Consider the following 17,382-nt stretch of genomic DNA (forward strand, 5'->3'; position numbering starts at 1 on the left):
AAGAGTGTATGGCGTAAATTCAAAGGTAGGTTTTCGGTGCAGGTGGCAACTTGTTTCTTAGGACAAGGGTCTCCAACCCCCGGGCCGCGGCCTGCTACTGGGCCGTAGCCCGTTTGCAGCCGGGCCGCGAAGTGTGCACTGAGATGCGGCGGCGGTGAGCAGGGCTATCACCGCACTTCCGCCCACACAGCCCTGCCGCTACACTGCTGGGGGTGAAGCAGGCGAGCACAGAGATGACATCATCTCCCACCGCCCGCCCACATCACCGCTGTTCCACCCACATCACCGCTGTTCCACCCACACAGCCCGGCCAGTATACTGTTGGAGGTGAAGCGGGGGAGCAGAGAGATTGCATCATCTCTCACAGCCCTCCCTGCATCACCTCTGTTCTCTCTCACGCGGAACCCACCACTCCACTCCACTGCACTGCCTCTGTGCTTAGTGACAATTTGCATTTAAGATGCTGCATCTAGTGGCATGTGTCTGTGGCAATCCGCATCTGGTGGCATTTGGCAAGTGACTGTGGCAATCTGTATCTGGTGACATGTGGCAATCTGCATCTGGTGACATGTGTCTGTGGCAATGCGCATCTGGTGGCATGTGGCAAGTGACTGTGGCAATCTGCATCTGGTGGCATGTGACTGTGGCAATGCTCATCTGGTGGCATGTGGCAAGTGACTGTGGCAATTTGTATCTGATGGCATGTGGCAATCAGCATCTGGTGGCATGTGGCTGGTGACGTGGCAATCTGCATCTGGTGGCACGTGGCAAGTGACTGTGGCAATCTGCATCTGGTGGCATGTGGCAAGTGACTGTGGCAATCTGCATCTGGTGGCATGTGTCTGTGGCAATCTGCATCTGGTGGCGTGGCAATCTGGTGGCATTGAACTGTGGCAATCTGCATCTGGTGACATGTGACTGTGGCAATGCGCATCTGGTGGCATGTGGAAAGTGACTAGCAATCTGCATCTGGTGGCATGTGTCTGTGGCAATGAGCATCTGGTAGCAAGTGATTGTGGCAATCTGCATCTGGTGGCATGTGGCTGGTGACATGTGGCAATCTGCATCTGGTGGCACGTGGCAAGTGACTGTGGCAATCTGCATCTGGTGGCATGTGGCAAGTGACTGTGGCAATCTGCATCTGGTGGCATGTGGCAAGTGACTGTGGCAATCTGCATCTGGTGGCATTTGGCAAGTGACTGTGGCAATCTGCATCTGGTGGAATGTGGCATGTGTCTGTGGCAATCTGGTGACGTGGCAATCTGGTGGCATTGAACTGTGGCAATCTGCATCTGGTGACATATGACTGTGGCATGTGTCAATCTGCATCTGATGGCATCTGGCAGTCTGCATCTGGTAGCATGTGGAAATCTGGTGATAGGCAACATGGCAAGCTGGTAGCAAGTGACAAGCTGCATCTAGTGACAGATTCTGCATTATGGTGAGTTGAACTATTTCATTTTATATTACAATATAATAATAAAAATGATGCACTTCAATCATCCTGACACCATATTAACCATGGTGTTGTGATGAAGTGCTAACACCAGCCATTTCCTGACAAATTGGCCGCAAAAAGCCATCGTCCACCATGCGCCCACCCCCCGGGCCTTGCCACAATTTTCATCCACAATGCCGGTCCCCGGTGCCAAAAAGGTTGGGGACCACTGGCTTAGGAGGCAGGGCTGAATTAATATTAATATATTAATATTATATGATGCAATTAAATTTAAATTACCGTAAGTTACTGTGGTGAAAAGAAAGCTGCATTGTATATTTTATTGTAACATATGCATAGTATTTATATTTAAACATTGCTTGGTTTTATTCTAATATGAGTTTCCATCATATTTTAGAATGCCAGTAAAATATGTATTATGTCTGTAACTTTTCCCTGTTTTGTCAGTAAAAAAAAAATCTGTGGGAGGTTGGCAACTCAGTCTGCTGCTTGTGTGACGTAGCAGGTCACCATCTCCCTGGTAGGGGCCCCAGTGCTGTTTTTCCCAGGGGCCCATGATCCTTCTAAGATGGCACTGCTTGGAGGGAGAGATTTGCAACTTCCCGGTAGAGGGGATTTAATCAGCCTGTGAAGTGGTAAGAGTAAATTACACTAAGTCCCGGGTGAGGTGGTGTGAAGGAATAAAAGTGGGTGAGTTTTGGAGTGACTGTCCAGGGCGGTGGTATGACTAGAAAGAGATCTTTTCTAGGGAGGGAAGTTCAGGTGCTGGTGGGATGCTGCATGAACATTAGTTATAGAGAAGGTAGTGAAGGTAGGTGAATGACCACAGTTGCAACACAACACATTGATAGCTAATAAATATTTTGAATTCTTCCAACAGCAAAGGGTTTCAAGTAAACACAGTAAGGTCTGGTTCACACCACAAAAATGCATGCCATATCCATCCCGTGCATGTTTTATGTGTTTCCAGACGCATTCCAAATGCTTTTCTTCTGTTTTCCTGCTTTTTCTTTCCCTGTACTGGGGTCCGGTACATTTTTAATGCGTTGTTCATGCATTCCAGTGCGTTTTTGATGTTTGACCACATTCTAGTACAGTCCAGTACAGGAAAATGCAGCATGAAACTGACAACACTGGTGTGAACTATGCCATTGGAAAACACATAACCTACTTTCCATGCATTTTTAATGCAGAAAATAAAACGCACTGGACTATATGTGGTTATGAACTGGCCCTAAGAAATAAAGCCTACAGCCTTAAATTGCAAAGTTTTTTTTCTTCAAAGTGTCTGGTAACATCTGTTCTGCTTAGTTACAACTAGAGTCCTTGTTTTCAGTGCAGGTTTCAGAATAAAATAGCATATGCATGTACAACAGTTCTCTTTTAGAAAATGGGAATTATTATTATTATTATTATACAGGTTTTATATAGTGCCAACAGTTTGCGCAGCGCTTTACAACATGAGGGCAGACATTACAGTTACATTACAATTTGGTACAAGGGGAATCAGAGGGCCCTGCTTGTTAGAGCTTACAATCTAAAAAGGAAGGGTCAATTGATACAAAAGTTAATAGCTGTGGGGGGATGAGCTGCTGGAGAAAGTAAAAACGGTGTTAGTTAGCAGGATAGGCTTCTTTGAAGAGAAGGGTTTTCAGGGATCGCCTAAAGATGAGTTACTATCGGACTGTCTATGGGGCCCTGCCACCATATCAGCAACACATACAACCTCAGCAAGTATGCCTTGGTTATTGGGGTTTTACATTTTACCCCCAACCTTGTCTTCTGCACCTGTGTTAACTTTTCTTTCATTTTACATTAGTAATGTTTTGCAGACCTTACACGCGTTTGCTCCTGACGAGTGGCGTGAAAGCCACGAAACGCGTAGAGCTACTGGTTGCCGTGTACTCATCCACTTACCAAGATTTTTTAAATGATTATATAATTTATCCTCTCGGGTTCAGTGAGGCCATAGGTCCTGCAGGCAATACCATTTGAATACAATTTTTATCTATTTCCCTTGAGATGAATTGTGGAATTTTATGTGTCTATATTTATGTATTACTACTATTAACTGTATTGCTATCATTTTTATTGCTCATCATCGTTATCACCATCAATTTGTATGGATTGTACCTAAATGACCCAATTATTATGTTTGTAACTGCTTATCGATACTATGTATGTATAAAATTTCAACTGAGCTTTCCAATAAAATTCCGTATATTCATCCTAGTACCCTTTTGCTGTCCGGTGCTTCATATAAAGTCCCACCTTTCTTATCTTTTTTTAGATACGCCCTCTTTTTTCAATCGCCTAAAGATGGATAGATTAGGGGACAGTCAGACAGATTGGGGTAGGGATTTCCAAAGGATGGGAGAAGCTCTGGAGAAATCCGGGAGGCGAGCATGGGAGGAGGTGACAAGGGAGCTAGAGAGCAGGAGGTCTTGGGATGACCGAAGAGAGCGGCTTGGTTGGTATTTTGGGACTAGGTTAGTGATGTAACTAGGGGCAGAGTTATGGATGGCTTTGTAAATTATTGTTCTTTGAATTTTATTCGTTGGGTGAGTGGAAGCCAGTGGAGGGATTGGCAGAGAGGGGTGGAGGACACTGAATGGCTGGTAAGGTGGATGAGTCTGGCAGCAGTATTCATTATGGACTGAAGGGGGGATAGTCTATGCAAAGGTAACCCAATGAGGAGGGAGTTGCAGTAGTTGTCGAGAGATGACCAGGGAGTGAATTAAAAGCTTGGTGGTGTCATTAGTTAAAAAGGGGCATATTCTGGAAATGTTGCGGAGGCTAAGGCGGCATGATTTGGACAGGGATTGTATGTGGGACTGAAAGGACAGTTCAGAGTCTAAGGTTACCCCTAGCACCCTGGCATGTGGGGACGGACTGATAGATGTGCCATTGATCTTATATTAATATTAAGAGCTTGGTTTTAGATTAAGTTTGAGGAAGTGGTTTGACATCCAGGCTGATACGTCTGTTAGTAGATCAGTGATGCATGAGGAGATGATGGGGAGAGCTGAGGGGCAGAGAGATAGATTTGGGTGTCATCAGCATATAAATGGTAGTGAAAGCCATGGGAGGCTATCAGCTGACCCAGGGAGGACGTTTAGATCGGGAATAGTAGAGGTCCAAGGACAGAACCTTGGGGGACCCCAACAGAAAGGGGAGTTGGAGAAGAGGAAGTGAAGTTGTAAGTGACACTGAAGATTTAAACCAACGGAGAGTGCAGACATGGAGACCAAGCAAATTGAGTTTTTTGAGGAGAGGATGGTCAACTGTATCAAAAGCAGCAGAAAGGTCCAAGAGTAAGAGTATGAAAAAATGACCATTGGTTTTGGCTGTTAGTAAATCGTTTGTGAGTTTTAGGAGGGCAGTTTCTGTGGAGTGCTGTGGGCGAAATCCATACTGAAGGGGATCAAGAAGGTTATTCTCAATGAGGTGGTCGCTCAGTCGGTTGTAGACTAAACGTTCAAGGAGTTTGGAGGCAAAAGGGAGTAAAGAGATGGGTCTTAAATTGTTAAGATTGGTGGGGTCTGAGGCCTTTTTTGGTAGTAGTGCATGTTTTAGAGGGTTGGGGAAGATGCCAGTAGAGAGTGAGAGGTTGAAGATATGAGTTAAGGAGTGTAGGATTGAGTCAGATGGTGACCGTATTAATTGAGAAGGAACAGGATCCAGGGGGCAGGAGGTTAGGTGGGCATTAATTTAGTCTATAGTAGCTGGGTTAAAAGAGGGAAGTATTGATTGTGCAGGAGAACAAGGAGTGTAAAGTGAGGGAGATGTCTGTAGAGTGGAGATCTCGAGACGAATCATCTCAATCTTATTTTTGAAGTGATAAGCAATCTCCTGGGCAGTAAGTTAGTGGGTGGGGGTGATGGAAAACGAAGTAGAATGGTAAAGGTAGCAAAGAGTTGATGGGGACTGCGTGAGAGGGTGTTAATGAGAGTGATAAAAGTAGGTCTGTTTGGCAGTGTGCAGGTAGGAATGGTATTTTTGGAGGGCAGATTTATATTGGCTGAAATCTTGCTATTAGTTTTACACTACAGACGCTCAAGAGCGTGGCTGTTTTTTTTGAGGCTTCTGGTATTGTCTGTCTGCCAGGGTTGTAGCGGTTGGAGCCTGATTCTGTTCATAGTGAGGGTGGCAAAGGTATCCAGGGTGAATGACAGTGAACTGTTGTAGACAGAAGTAGCCAAGTTGGGGCAGGACAAGGATGAGATTTTGTCGTAGAGACAATCTTTGGCAGAACAAAGAAGAGAAGGGTTAAGATGGCGAAGGTTTCTACGGGTAATAGTTTGGTAGTTGGAAGGCAAGGAGGAGGCAGACAAGGAGAGAGTGAAACTAATAAGGTGGTGATCAGATAGAGGAAAAGGAATATTGGAAAGGGTGTGTGCAGTGCATAGGTAGGAGAATATGAGGTCAAGGCAGTTGCCAACAGAGTGAGTAGAAGCACTTGTCCATTGTTTTAGATCAAAAGAGGAGGTTAGGCTCAGCAGCTTAGAAGTAGCAGGAGTGTTAAGATTAACAGGGATGTTGGAGTCACCAAGAATGATTGTTGGAATTTCAGAGGAGAGAAAGTAGGGTAGCCAGGCAGAGAAGTTGTCAAGGAAGTTTGATACCGGTCCAGGGGACCGATAGATCACAGCAATTCTCAGTGAATCTGGAGAAAATAGACGAATACCGTGAGTTTCAAATGAAGAGAGGGATGGGGGGGGGGGGGGGGTGGATGAAAGGTGCTTTGAGGGGATAGGAGGATTCCAACACCACCTCCTTTCCGTCCACTAGGCCTGGGAGAGTGAGTCCACAGGAGGCCACCAAAGGAGAGAGAAGCAGGAGAAGGAAGGTCAGATTCTTGAATCCAGGTCTCAGTAATTGCAAGTAGGTTCAGGGAGTTAGTGATAAATAGGTCATGGATGGTGGTGAGTTTGTTACAAACAGAGCAGGCATTCCAAAGGGCACAGGAGAGGGGGATGCTGGCTCTAGGCTGAAGAGGAATAGAAATGAGAGGATTGCGGCTGCTATCAGAGGATGGGTTGTGCCTGGTATGTAGGCCGAAGGTAAAAGATAGTGGTCCAGGATTTGGGGAAATATCTCTAGAAGTTAAGAGTAGCAGAAGGGTGAGAGAGGTGATATGGGAGTGTGACTTATGTGAAGGGACACGTCCCAGTGGCCTGCATGTTTTATTGGTATATGGGTTTAGAATTAGCAGGAGCTGATTGCATTAATAAGGTGAAGACAAGAGTGAGGGTGATATGTATAAGCTGTGGGGTGGAGAAGGCGGGTGAATGAGTGAGAATTTAAGGAGAGAGGAGCTTTTGGATTTAAATCTGGTTTTGAAATATGTTGTCTGTTTTTTTATATCAATTCCAAAAAGCATATCTCTTGTTCATTTTTACATTTCTTGGACGCTGCTCTCAGATTGCAATGGACCTATAAAAAGAATGGAAATGGACATTTGTGGGAATTTTCTTACATGCAATGTAATTGTAATATCTCTTCATATCTCTATCCAGGGCATAGTAAATGTTACTGTTTGTTCACAAGTTGGCTTACTTTGGCATAGTAATTAAATTTAAAAAGTAAATAACCTTTTGGCACAGCCGAAACACTTCTAAAACTATTTCTTGTGCAGACATGTTTCAGAGAAATGCAGAAATGCCTCAAGAAGATTTTCCACAGAAAACAAAACCTGCAAATACAGCACATGCCCCAGAATTTGGAAGACCTGAATTTAAGTTTTGGTGTTCAGGAGGTACCTATTGCACACGTTAACTATGAAGGACCAGGACAAGAACCTAATCAAGAACAGTCCAGTGTAAGTATTGTCATCTAGTCAAGTAAATGCCTTATGCCTCATACACACGACCGGACTTTCCAGCAGGCTAGGTCCGATGGGCTTCCCGACGGACTTTCGGTGCTGTTCCAACGGACTTTCTGAACTAATGGACTTGACCACACACGAACAGACTAAGTCCGATCGAAAGTCGGTTCCTTTTGAATGTGATGACGTAAGATGGGACTAAAAAAGGAAGTTCAATGGCCAGTAGCCAATAGCTTCCCTTGCGTCGTATTTGGTCCGTCGGACCAGCATACAGATGAGCGGTTTTCCTGATAGGAATTGAGTTCGTCGGACAGATTTGAAACATGTTCTGTTTCTAGGTCCGTTGGATTTTTATAATGAAAGAAGATCGGATTAGCCCACACATGATTGGATTGTCCGATGGACTGATTCTGTTGGACCTAGTCTCCCGGAAAGTCCGATCGTGTGTACGCAGCATTACACATATTTGTAATGCCGCGTACACACGTAGCCGACTATCCGACGGACTTAGTCTGGCAGACTTCCCGCCAGACTGTCCGTCGGACTTTCCGAACGGGCTACTTGCCCACACACGGCACTTTTTCAGCGGACTAATCGTACTATCCGCCCTACTTTTGAAATGAACAGACTCGCCCACATACGCGGAGGAAAGTCCACTCATTTCGAGCGAATCTCCAGGTAGGCGGGGCCCGCGAAGGAGATGTCGCTGGCCCCGCCGCCTGGTATGGACTTAAAGGGGAACCACAACGCTGAAAAAAAAAAATCGGTGTGGGGCCCCTCCCCAGGTCCACAACAGACCCTTGTCCGAGCACGCTACTCGGCCGGCCAGGAAAGGGGGGACGAGCGAGCGCCCCCCCTCCTGAGCCATACCAGGCCGCGTGCCCTCAACATGGGGGGTCCCCCACCCCAAAGCACCTTGTCCCCATGTTGACAAGGGCCTCTTCCCGACAACCCTGGCCGTTGGTTGTTGGGGTCTGCAGGCGAGGGGCTTATCGGAATCTGGGAGCCCCCTTTAATAAGGGGGCCCCCGGATACCAGCCCCCCACCCTATGTGAATGAGTATGGGGTACAATGTACCCCTACTCATTCACCTGTGAAAAAAGTACAAAAAAAAAAAAAACACAACACAGGGTAAAAATAGTTTATTGCACAGCTCTGGGGGTCTTTCGTCTTCGGGGGGTCTTCTCGCCGGCTTTCTTCCTCGCCGCCGCCCTTCTTCTGACTTCGGGGGTCTTGTCCCCCTCTTCGGTTCTTCTGCCGGGCCACCGCGCCTTCTTATAGCTCTTTTACAGGCGGTGGCCCGGTCTTCTGCCGCCGCTGTCGCCGCAGCCTTCTGTTCTTCTCTTCTTCTTCAGATGTTGCCTCGTCAAGTCCTCCGCTCATAATGGCTCCGACACGACGCGCAGCGACTTATATAGGGACATCACCGGATGATGTCCCCGCCTATTATGATGTCACAGTCCCAGCATCCTCTGGGACTGTAACACCATAATGGGCGGGGACATCATCCGGCGATGTCCCTATATAAGTCGCCGCGCGTCGTGTCGGAGCCATTGTGAGCGGAGGACTCGATGAGGCAACATTTGAAGAAGAATAGAAGAACAGAAGGTGGCGGCGACAACCGCACAGACAACCGCACCATATACACCTGAACAAAACAGTGTAACAGAAAGGAAAAATTGCACTCTTATAGAAATGGCCAGATGCATGTTGAAAGCCAACCTATTTCACAAGTACTGGGGAGTAGCAGCCATGACTGCAACCTACCTACAGAGCAGACTACCCTCGAGCCATTAAAGGTACTCCATTTGAAATGTGGCATGGATCAAAGCCTAGCATAAGGCATATCGGAGAGTTTGGATGTAAAACATATACCTATATTCCAAGTGAAAAGCAATCCAAGCTGAAGAACAGAGCCATAGAGAACATTCTAGTAAGCTACAGAGAGCAAACTAAAGCCGCGTACACACGGGCGGACTGTCTGGCCAACTTAGTCCATCAGACAATCCGACGGACAGTCCGTCATACTTTCGAATGAACGGACTTGACCACACACACCACTTTTTGAGCGGACTAATACGGCGTACTAAGTCCGCCATACTATCCGCCCTACTTTTGAAATGAACGGACTCGCCCACACACGCGGAGGAAAGTCCGCTCATTTCGAGCGCGTCTCCAGGTAGGCGGGGCCCGCGAAGGAGACATCGCTGACCCCGCCGCCTGGTATGGACTTAAAGGGGAACCCCAGGGACGAAAAAAATCGGCGTGGGGTCCCCCCAAGTCCACAACAGACCCTTGTCCGAGCACGCTACCCGGCCGGCCAGGAAAGGGGGGCGAGCGAGCACCCCCCTCCTGAGCCGTACCAGGCCGCGTGCCCTCAACATGGGGGGTGCCTTGGGGAAGGGGGGGCCGCGCGGCCCCCCCACCCCAAAGCACCTTGTCCCCATGTTGATGAGGACAAGGGCCTCTTCCCGACAACCCTGGCCGTTGGTTGTCGGGGTCTGCGGGCGGGGGGCTTATCGGAATCCGGGAGCCCCCTTTAATAAGGGGGCCCCCGGATACCGGCCCCCCACCCTATGTGAATGAGTATGGGGTACAATGTACCCCTACCCATTCACCTGTAAAATAAAAGTACCAAAAAAAACACAACACACGAGATAAAATACTTTATTGCACAGCTCCGGGGGTCTTCCGTCTTCGGGGGCCTTCTCGCCGGACTCCTCCGCTATCTTCTTGTAGCTCTTTTGCTAGCGGAGGAGTCCGGCTTTCTTCCTCGCCGCCGGCCTCTTCTCCCGACTTCGGGGGTCTTGTCCCCCTCTTCGGTTCTTCTGCCGGGCCACCGCGCCTTCTTATAGCTCTTTTACAGGCAGTGGCCCGGTCTTCTGTCCCTGCCGCCGCCGCCTTCCGTTCTTCTTCTTCTTCTTCTTTTCCAGGAGATGTTGCCTCGACGATCTCTCCGGCCGGAATGCCAGGGACGCACTGCGCGGCCACTTATATAGGGACAAGGGGCGGTGTCACATGGCTTTATGTCACATGGGTTGGTGTCACATGGTGACCCCGCCCCCTTACGATGTCATAGTCCCCATGTGACATCAACCCATGTGACCAACCCATGTGACATAAAGCCATGTGACACCGCCCCTTGTCCCTATATAAGTGGCCGGAGCTGTGCAATAAAGTATTTTATCTCGTGTGTTGTGTTTTTTTTGGTACTTTTATTTTACAGGTGAATGGGTAGGGGTACATTGTACCCCATACTCATTCACATAGGGTGGGGGGCCGGTATCCAGGGGCCCACTTATTAAAGGGGGCTCCCGGATTCCGATAAGCCCCCCGCCCGCAGACCCCAACAACCAACGGCCAGGGTTGTCGGGAAGAGGCCCTTGTCCTCATCAACATGGGGACAAGGTGCTTTGGCCAAGGCACCCCCCCATGTTGAGGGCACGCGGCCTGGTACGGCTCAGGAGGGGGGGCGTTCGCTCGCCCCCCTTTCCTGGCCGGCCGGGTGGCGTGCTCGGACAAGGGTCTGTTGTGGACTTGGGGGGGACTCCCACGCCGATTTTTTTCGGCGTTGGGGTTCTCCTTTAAGTCCATACCAGGCGGCGGGGCCAGCGACGTCTCCTTCGCGGGCCCCGCCTACCTGGATACCCGCTCGAAATGAGCGGACTTTTCTCCGGGCGGGAAAAGTCCGCTCATTTCAAAAGTACGGCGGACTGGCATACACACGGGCGGATTGTCCGCCGAAATGCGAGTACGACGGACAGTATTTCGAACATTCCGAAATACTTAGTCCGCCGTACTGCACGCTGAAAAAGTCTGCTGAAGCCCACACACGAGCGGACTGTCCGCTGAAATGTGTTTCGGCGGACTAAGTAGGCCATACAGTCCGCCCGTGTGTACGCGGCATTAGGGTTACAGAATCCTACACCCAAAGACAAAGTGACAATAAGCCGTAGTGTTTATTTTGATGAGAGCCCATCACCAGAAACACCGATCCCTGAAAGCTGTGAAGTGAATATTCCAAGCAAACCAGAAGAAAAGGTCAATCAAAGCGAATCTGTGCAGGAGTCAGAACAAGAGGTGGAACTCACAATGCCTAAATCAAGTTCCCCACCAGATCCTGCTGAACTGCCTGAAGTCAGAAGATCCAATCGGACTACAAAGGGGATACCACCCCGCAAACTGTCATACACTGTCAAAACACACAGTATACTTGAACCAACATCCTGGAAAGACATAGAAAAACTGCCAAAATGTGAAGCTAATAAATGGAGAAAGGCAGCAGAAGAAGAATTAAAGTCACTTCAAGAAAATAAAAACCTGGATACTCACAGATCTCCCTCCTAACCGCAAAACTATAGGAAGTGGACTTTCAAAGTAAAGTCAGACACAGAAGGGAATATCCACAAAGCCAGAATAGTTGCCAAGGGTTACTCACAGAAATTCGATGAAGATTACCGTTAAAAACATTCACTCCCATCTTAAAAGACACCACCATCAGAGCGCTTATTAGCGTTGTAGCCGGGAAGGGCTACAAGTCAAACACCTAGATGTTAAAACTGCTTTCCTATATGGAGACATTAAAGAATACATGGACCAACCACCATGGTTTGAGGAAGGAGACAACCTTGTGTATAAACTTCAGAAGAGCATCTACAGTCTAATAGAATCTGCAAGGCTGTGGAATGAGAAAGTTAACAAATTACTTACCAGAGAGGGATTCTCAAGAAAGAGAGAGAGAGAGAGAGAGAGAGAGAGAAATGGAAGTTATCTTCTCAGTAAATCTCTGAAATCTTGGAATAATTCCATATCCAAAATGCAAAGGAAGTGAAAACCCCTATGGAACCAGGCTATCAAAAAAGCAATGAAGAAGAACACTTGCTACTCAACAAAGCTGCTATATGTTGCCACTGTGACAAGACCAGACATAGCCGCAGCAGTGGGCATACTATGCAGGAAAGTCGCAGCTCCCTGACAGCATGATTGGAACACAATAAAAAGTGATGCAGTACTTCAAAGGAACAATTCAGATAAAGTTATGGTTACCAGCAACATCCAATCCAAAACTGGTCAGAAATGTGGATGCTGATTGGGCCAAGTAAACAACTATCAATCTATCCTCAACTGAAGCAGAGTACGTTGCAGCACAGCATGTCAAGAAGTAATATGGATTCCTCAACTTTTTGTGGACATTAGGATAGATGTGTCAAAACAAATTCCCATTTTTGAAGACAACCAGGGATGTATAAAGCTTATGCAATTAGAAAGGGTCAATCCTAGGACCAAATACATGGACGTCAAGTATCACCTACTGAGGGACTATCAAGAGCAAAGTATTATTGACATTCAATACTGCCCATCAGAGGAGATGAATGCCGATGCACTCACCAAGCCTTTGTTGAAGGAACATCATAGTTATTTCCAGAAGAAGCTGAATATAATTTGTCAAAGCGCATGCTGCTGAGAAGGGATGTTGGAAGGGCAACAGCATGTAAAGTACTGTGAACTATATACTGTATGCATTATATCTATCCAGCAAGTGACACTGCAAGTTTATAGTGTGTATTCTATGGTAATGTAATAGGATGCACAGTCTAAATTCAGTGCACTTGTTTGTATTCAGTTCCTGTTTCATGTTTCTCATGCTGTAAGACATGCATTGCAAGCTATTGCTGCAAACAAGAAGCTTCCAAAGCATGATTTCAATACTCTGCACAACAATATTGACTTTTCAAGAACTGATATATTAACTTAAATTGTTATTGTTATGGCACTCATTTTAATGATTTTTAAGCATTAGGCGTCCGCGCTATAGCCGAAAGACGGCTTCAGCGCGGGCGGCAATTGCTGGAAGGCTGTCCCTGGATGTCCTCCTGTTTATTTCCGTGTTGCGCGCTCCCTCGAGCGTGCATTGGGGAGGTTCTGTGCTGGCCATGTCACTTGGACACAGCCAGTCACAGATCGCTGTAAATGGTCAATCACAGCGGCCGTTTACAGCATGATCGGGGTGTCCAATGAGAGATGATCTCATATGTAAACATATGAGATCTCCTCTCATCGCCGGCTTTCCCTCACACAGACAACATGTGAGGAGGGAGAGATGAACGGCTGCAGCGGCCGTGAGTAGGAAAAAGAAAAAACACATAAAATAAAGTGCCCACAATGTCAGTGCCATTTGCCCCAGTGCCACCTGTCAGTGCCATCTGTCTCCAGTGCCACATATCAGTGCCATCTGTCATCAGTGCCACATAGTGCCACCTGTCAGTGTCATATCAGTGTCACGTGTCATCAGTGCCACATATTAGTGCCATCTGTCATCAGTGCCATGCATCAGTGCCACCTGTCAGTGTCACTTGCCATCTGTTATCAGTGTCACGTGTCATCAATGCCACGTATCAGTGCCATCTGTCATCAGTGTCACGTGTCATCAATGCCACGTATCAGTGCCATCTGTCACCAGTGTCACGTGTCATCAGTGCCACGTATCAGTGCCATCTGTCATCAGTGCCACGTATTATTGCCACGTGTCATCAGTGCCACGTATAAGTGCCATCTGTCATCAGTGCCACAAATTAGTGCCATCTGTCATCAGTGTCACGTGTCATCAGTGCTATGTATTAGTGGCACTAGTCAGTGTCACATCAGTGTCACATGTCATCAGTGCCACGTCAGTGTCACATGTCATTGTCCTGGTGCTCCAGAGCCTTCAAAGGTGTAATAGGTAGTCAACAAGTTAGATGTGTAATTTATGGTCCTAGAACACCTGATGGCGCTCCCTGCATGTTGGGCCTCTTTAAGTGGCCAGGCTGTGAAAAAGTCCCACACATGTGGTATAGTAATACTCAGGAGGAGTATCAGAATTTATTTTGGGGTGTCAGCTGTGGTATACACATGCCATGTGAGAGAAATAACCTATTACAATGACAATTTTGTGAAAAAAAATCTTAATTTTGCAAAGAATTGTGGGAAAAAAATGAGAACATCAAAAAGCTCACCATGCCTCTTACTAAATACCTTGGAATGTCTACTTTCAAAAAAGGGGTCATTTGGGGGGTATTTGTACTTTCCTGGCTTGTTCGGGTCTCAAGAAATGAGATACATTAGATGTGATCAATTTTGTATGATTTGCACCACAGTTTGTAGACTCTCTAACTTTCACAAAGATCAAATATCCACTAATTTGGGTTATTTTTTACCAAAGATATGTAGCAGTATAAATTGTGGCCAAAATTTCTGAAGACAAATTAATAATTTGCTAAATTTTATCACAGAAACAAAGAAATGCGTTTTTTTTTTCAACAGAGGTGATCTAATACCACCAAAAGAAAGCTCTATTTGTGGGGGAAAAAAAAGGACAAAAAAATGAATTTGGGTACAATGTTACATGACTGAGTAATTGTCATTCAAAGTGTGAGAGCACTGAAAACTGGTCTGGTCACGAGGGGGGTTTAAGTGCCCAGTTGTCAAATGGTTAATCTGCATTTCCTACAAAATGAGACGTGCACAGAATTTACTGCATTGCAATAGACTCCATGTTGGCCCAGTTATATGCTCCTTCAAACGGATAAGTAATGGATATTTCCTTTGATCTCCAGCTTTGAATGGAGCAACTGACGAAGTCCCCACTGCGGTCCCCACACACTGAAACAGCCGACAACATTGCTTCTGGAGTTATTTCCAGGTATCGCGGGCTCCAGCACTGTGATTGGCCGGTAACTGCACGTCAGCTGAGGCAATGGCACGAACGAGCTGTTGCTTCAATGCACATGCAGGCTGATACAGGGGACATCTCCCAAACCATGCAGGTTTGGGAGATATCCAGAGTAGCTACAGGTAAGCCTTATTATAAGCTTACCTGTAGTAAAAAGTGGATTGTAAGGGTTTACAACCACTTTAAAAAAGACCAGTCAGGGCAAAGTGATATGTTTTATAAAAGTCAAAACTATCACCTTCCCCTCACTCCCCTATCACTTTGTCCCCTCCATCCTAGCTGGACAGTTAATGTTGTTGTCCTCCACCTCCTCATTTGACAGTGTTTGGGTGTTCAGGTCCAAACACTGCATCCTAGGAGGTCATATGCTCCTCACACACAGAAGCACTGGTTATTTACTGAGAGAAACAAAGTGAAGTAAGAGTACGACAATGGTATTAACAGGTGTGGGGGGTTCTTACAAGAAAACCCTTAATTTTGTCTTCAATAGGCAATGAAGCTTTGACCTAAATGATCAAAGTACAGGAATTCTTTGAATGCGAAGCCATCCAGAATTTGAAGAGCCAAGACAACACCTTCTGGCAGTGTGGAAGGATAGGGTACAAGCCAGAGAATGCCTCATTAATTTAACATTGGAAACTCTATTTAAATACACAGGACTCTAGTGTGGTACATCAAAATGAGAACATCCAGGATAAACCCAAAGAGAAATTGATAGGACTATGCCCTACATCTGCTTCAACGTAGAGACAGAAGCTTGAATTTCTTCCTAGAACAGGGTTGTTGAGAAGGTAGCATACTACCTTATTAGGTGAGTGAAATCTCAGTGGGCGAGTATTCTTACTACCACTTTGTTTAGATACATAAACTGCTAGGTTGTCCAACTTATGTTTAGAGTTGACCCCCACAAATCTGCCACAAGTTCTGACTCACATGAACCATTTTTATTTTTACTGATGAACAAGAAGCAGCCACATTAATTGGCTTGCATTTCATGTACATGGATACATCTAGTATGTATTTGTTTTTTTTATAATATTTTATCCCTGGCTGCTATCCACCAAATTACAGTTTGAAATGATGTTCACAACACTCGTGATATGGCGATAAATCTTTCGTCCAAACTGTATTATTATTGAAAGTGTTTTAGGTTTATTTAAACTTTTAATTATTTAATTTCACTTTTTCCTTATTGCACTAATCTATAGGACCAGTCCCCCGAAAGACCCCAAAGAAGACCAAAATCCAATAATGATGGTTTTAAAAACTCAGAAAAGGATAGAGAGCAGCTACTGAAGCAACAAAAAGGACCCAAAGACTATATACGTTCTTCAACTACTACAGCTGTCCCTAAGCTGCTTGATAATGAGAATCAACAGGGAATGGAGGATCTATCAGATTCTTTTGGAGAAACTTTCAAAAACATAGATTCTGGTATAGAGGGGAGCTCAGGTTCTCTAAGTTTTGTAGTAATTGAAGAAGATTCCTGAAATGAACTGTGGTTATAAAAGCATTTATAATAAAAAAAGTAAGCCCATCTGTCATGCAATGGTATAGAAATACTGACTGAGTGTGTGTTCTGAGTGCTCAGGAAATTAGGTTTTCTCTTATGCCCCTTAAAATGGTTCACAAAGTATTGTAAGATATATTTATGATACCCGTAACACAGGGGTCAAGTCCTGGGGGAAAAAGTATGGGAACTCCCAACCAAGATCCCCTCCCCCACCAAAAAAAAAAAAAGACACGCTCATATGCATATATATATTTCACATAAAATACAGTGACTGCAAATGCGACATGCTACAAGAGATGACCAGACTGCGAATGCGACTACAGGAGATGACCAGACTGCGAATGTGACATAGTACAGGAGATGACCAGACTGCGAATGTGACATAGTACAGGAGATGACCAGACTGCGAATGCGACATACTACAGGAGATGACCAGACTGCGAATGTGCCTACAGGAGATGACCAGACTGTGAATGCGACATAGTACAGGAGATGACCAGACTGCGAATGCGACATAGTACAGGAGATGACCAGACTGCGAATGCGACATAGTACAGGAGATGACCAGCCTACGAATGCGACATAGTACAGGAGATGACCAGACTACGAATGCGACATAGTACAGGAGATGACCAGACTACGAATGTGACATAGTACAGGAGATGACCAGACGGCGAATGCGACATAGTACAGGAGATGACCAGACTGCGAATGTGCCTACAGGAGATGACCAGACTGCGAATGCGACATAGTACAGGAGATGACCAGACTGCGAATGCGACATAGTACAGGAGATGACCAGACTGCGAATGTGACATAGTACAGGAGATGACCAAACTGCGAATGTGACTACAGGAGATGACCAGACTGCG

The 17,382-nt window shown here is 46.2% G+C and overlaps 1 protein-coding gene across 4 annotated transcripts in view; it reads left to right on the forward strand.

The window, feature by feature from the left end:
• Window positions 1-16,557, forward strand: part of LOC143928083 (uncharacterized) — a 111,800-nt gene extending 95,243 nt beyond the window's left edge. For 3 of the 4 annotated variants that reach the window (XM_077452699.1, XM_077452701.1, XM_077452700.1), the window contains 2 exons: window positions 7,098-7,280; window positions 16,206-16,557. In XM_077452699.1, the coding sequence (XP_077308825.1) occupies window positions 7,098-7,280; window positions 16,206-16,487 (465 nt within the window). In that variant the 3' untranslated portion in view covers window positions 16,488-16,557. The remainder of the gene's footprint in view (window positions 1-7,097; window positions 7,281-16,205) is intronic. The other variant, XM_077452702.1, reaches the window with a different exon arrangement.
• Window positions 16,558-17,382: the final 825 nt, after the last annotated feature.

Source organism: Lithobates pipiens, unplaced genomic scaffold, assembly GCF_037356315.1.
Source record: "Lithobates pipiens isolate NorthernLeopardFrog02 unplaced genomic scaffold, aLitPip1_a1.2 Scaffold_23, whole genome shotgun sequence".
Lineage (NCBI taxonomy): Eukaryota > Metazoa > Chordata > Amphibia > Anura > Ranidae > Lithobates > Lithobates pipiens.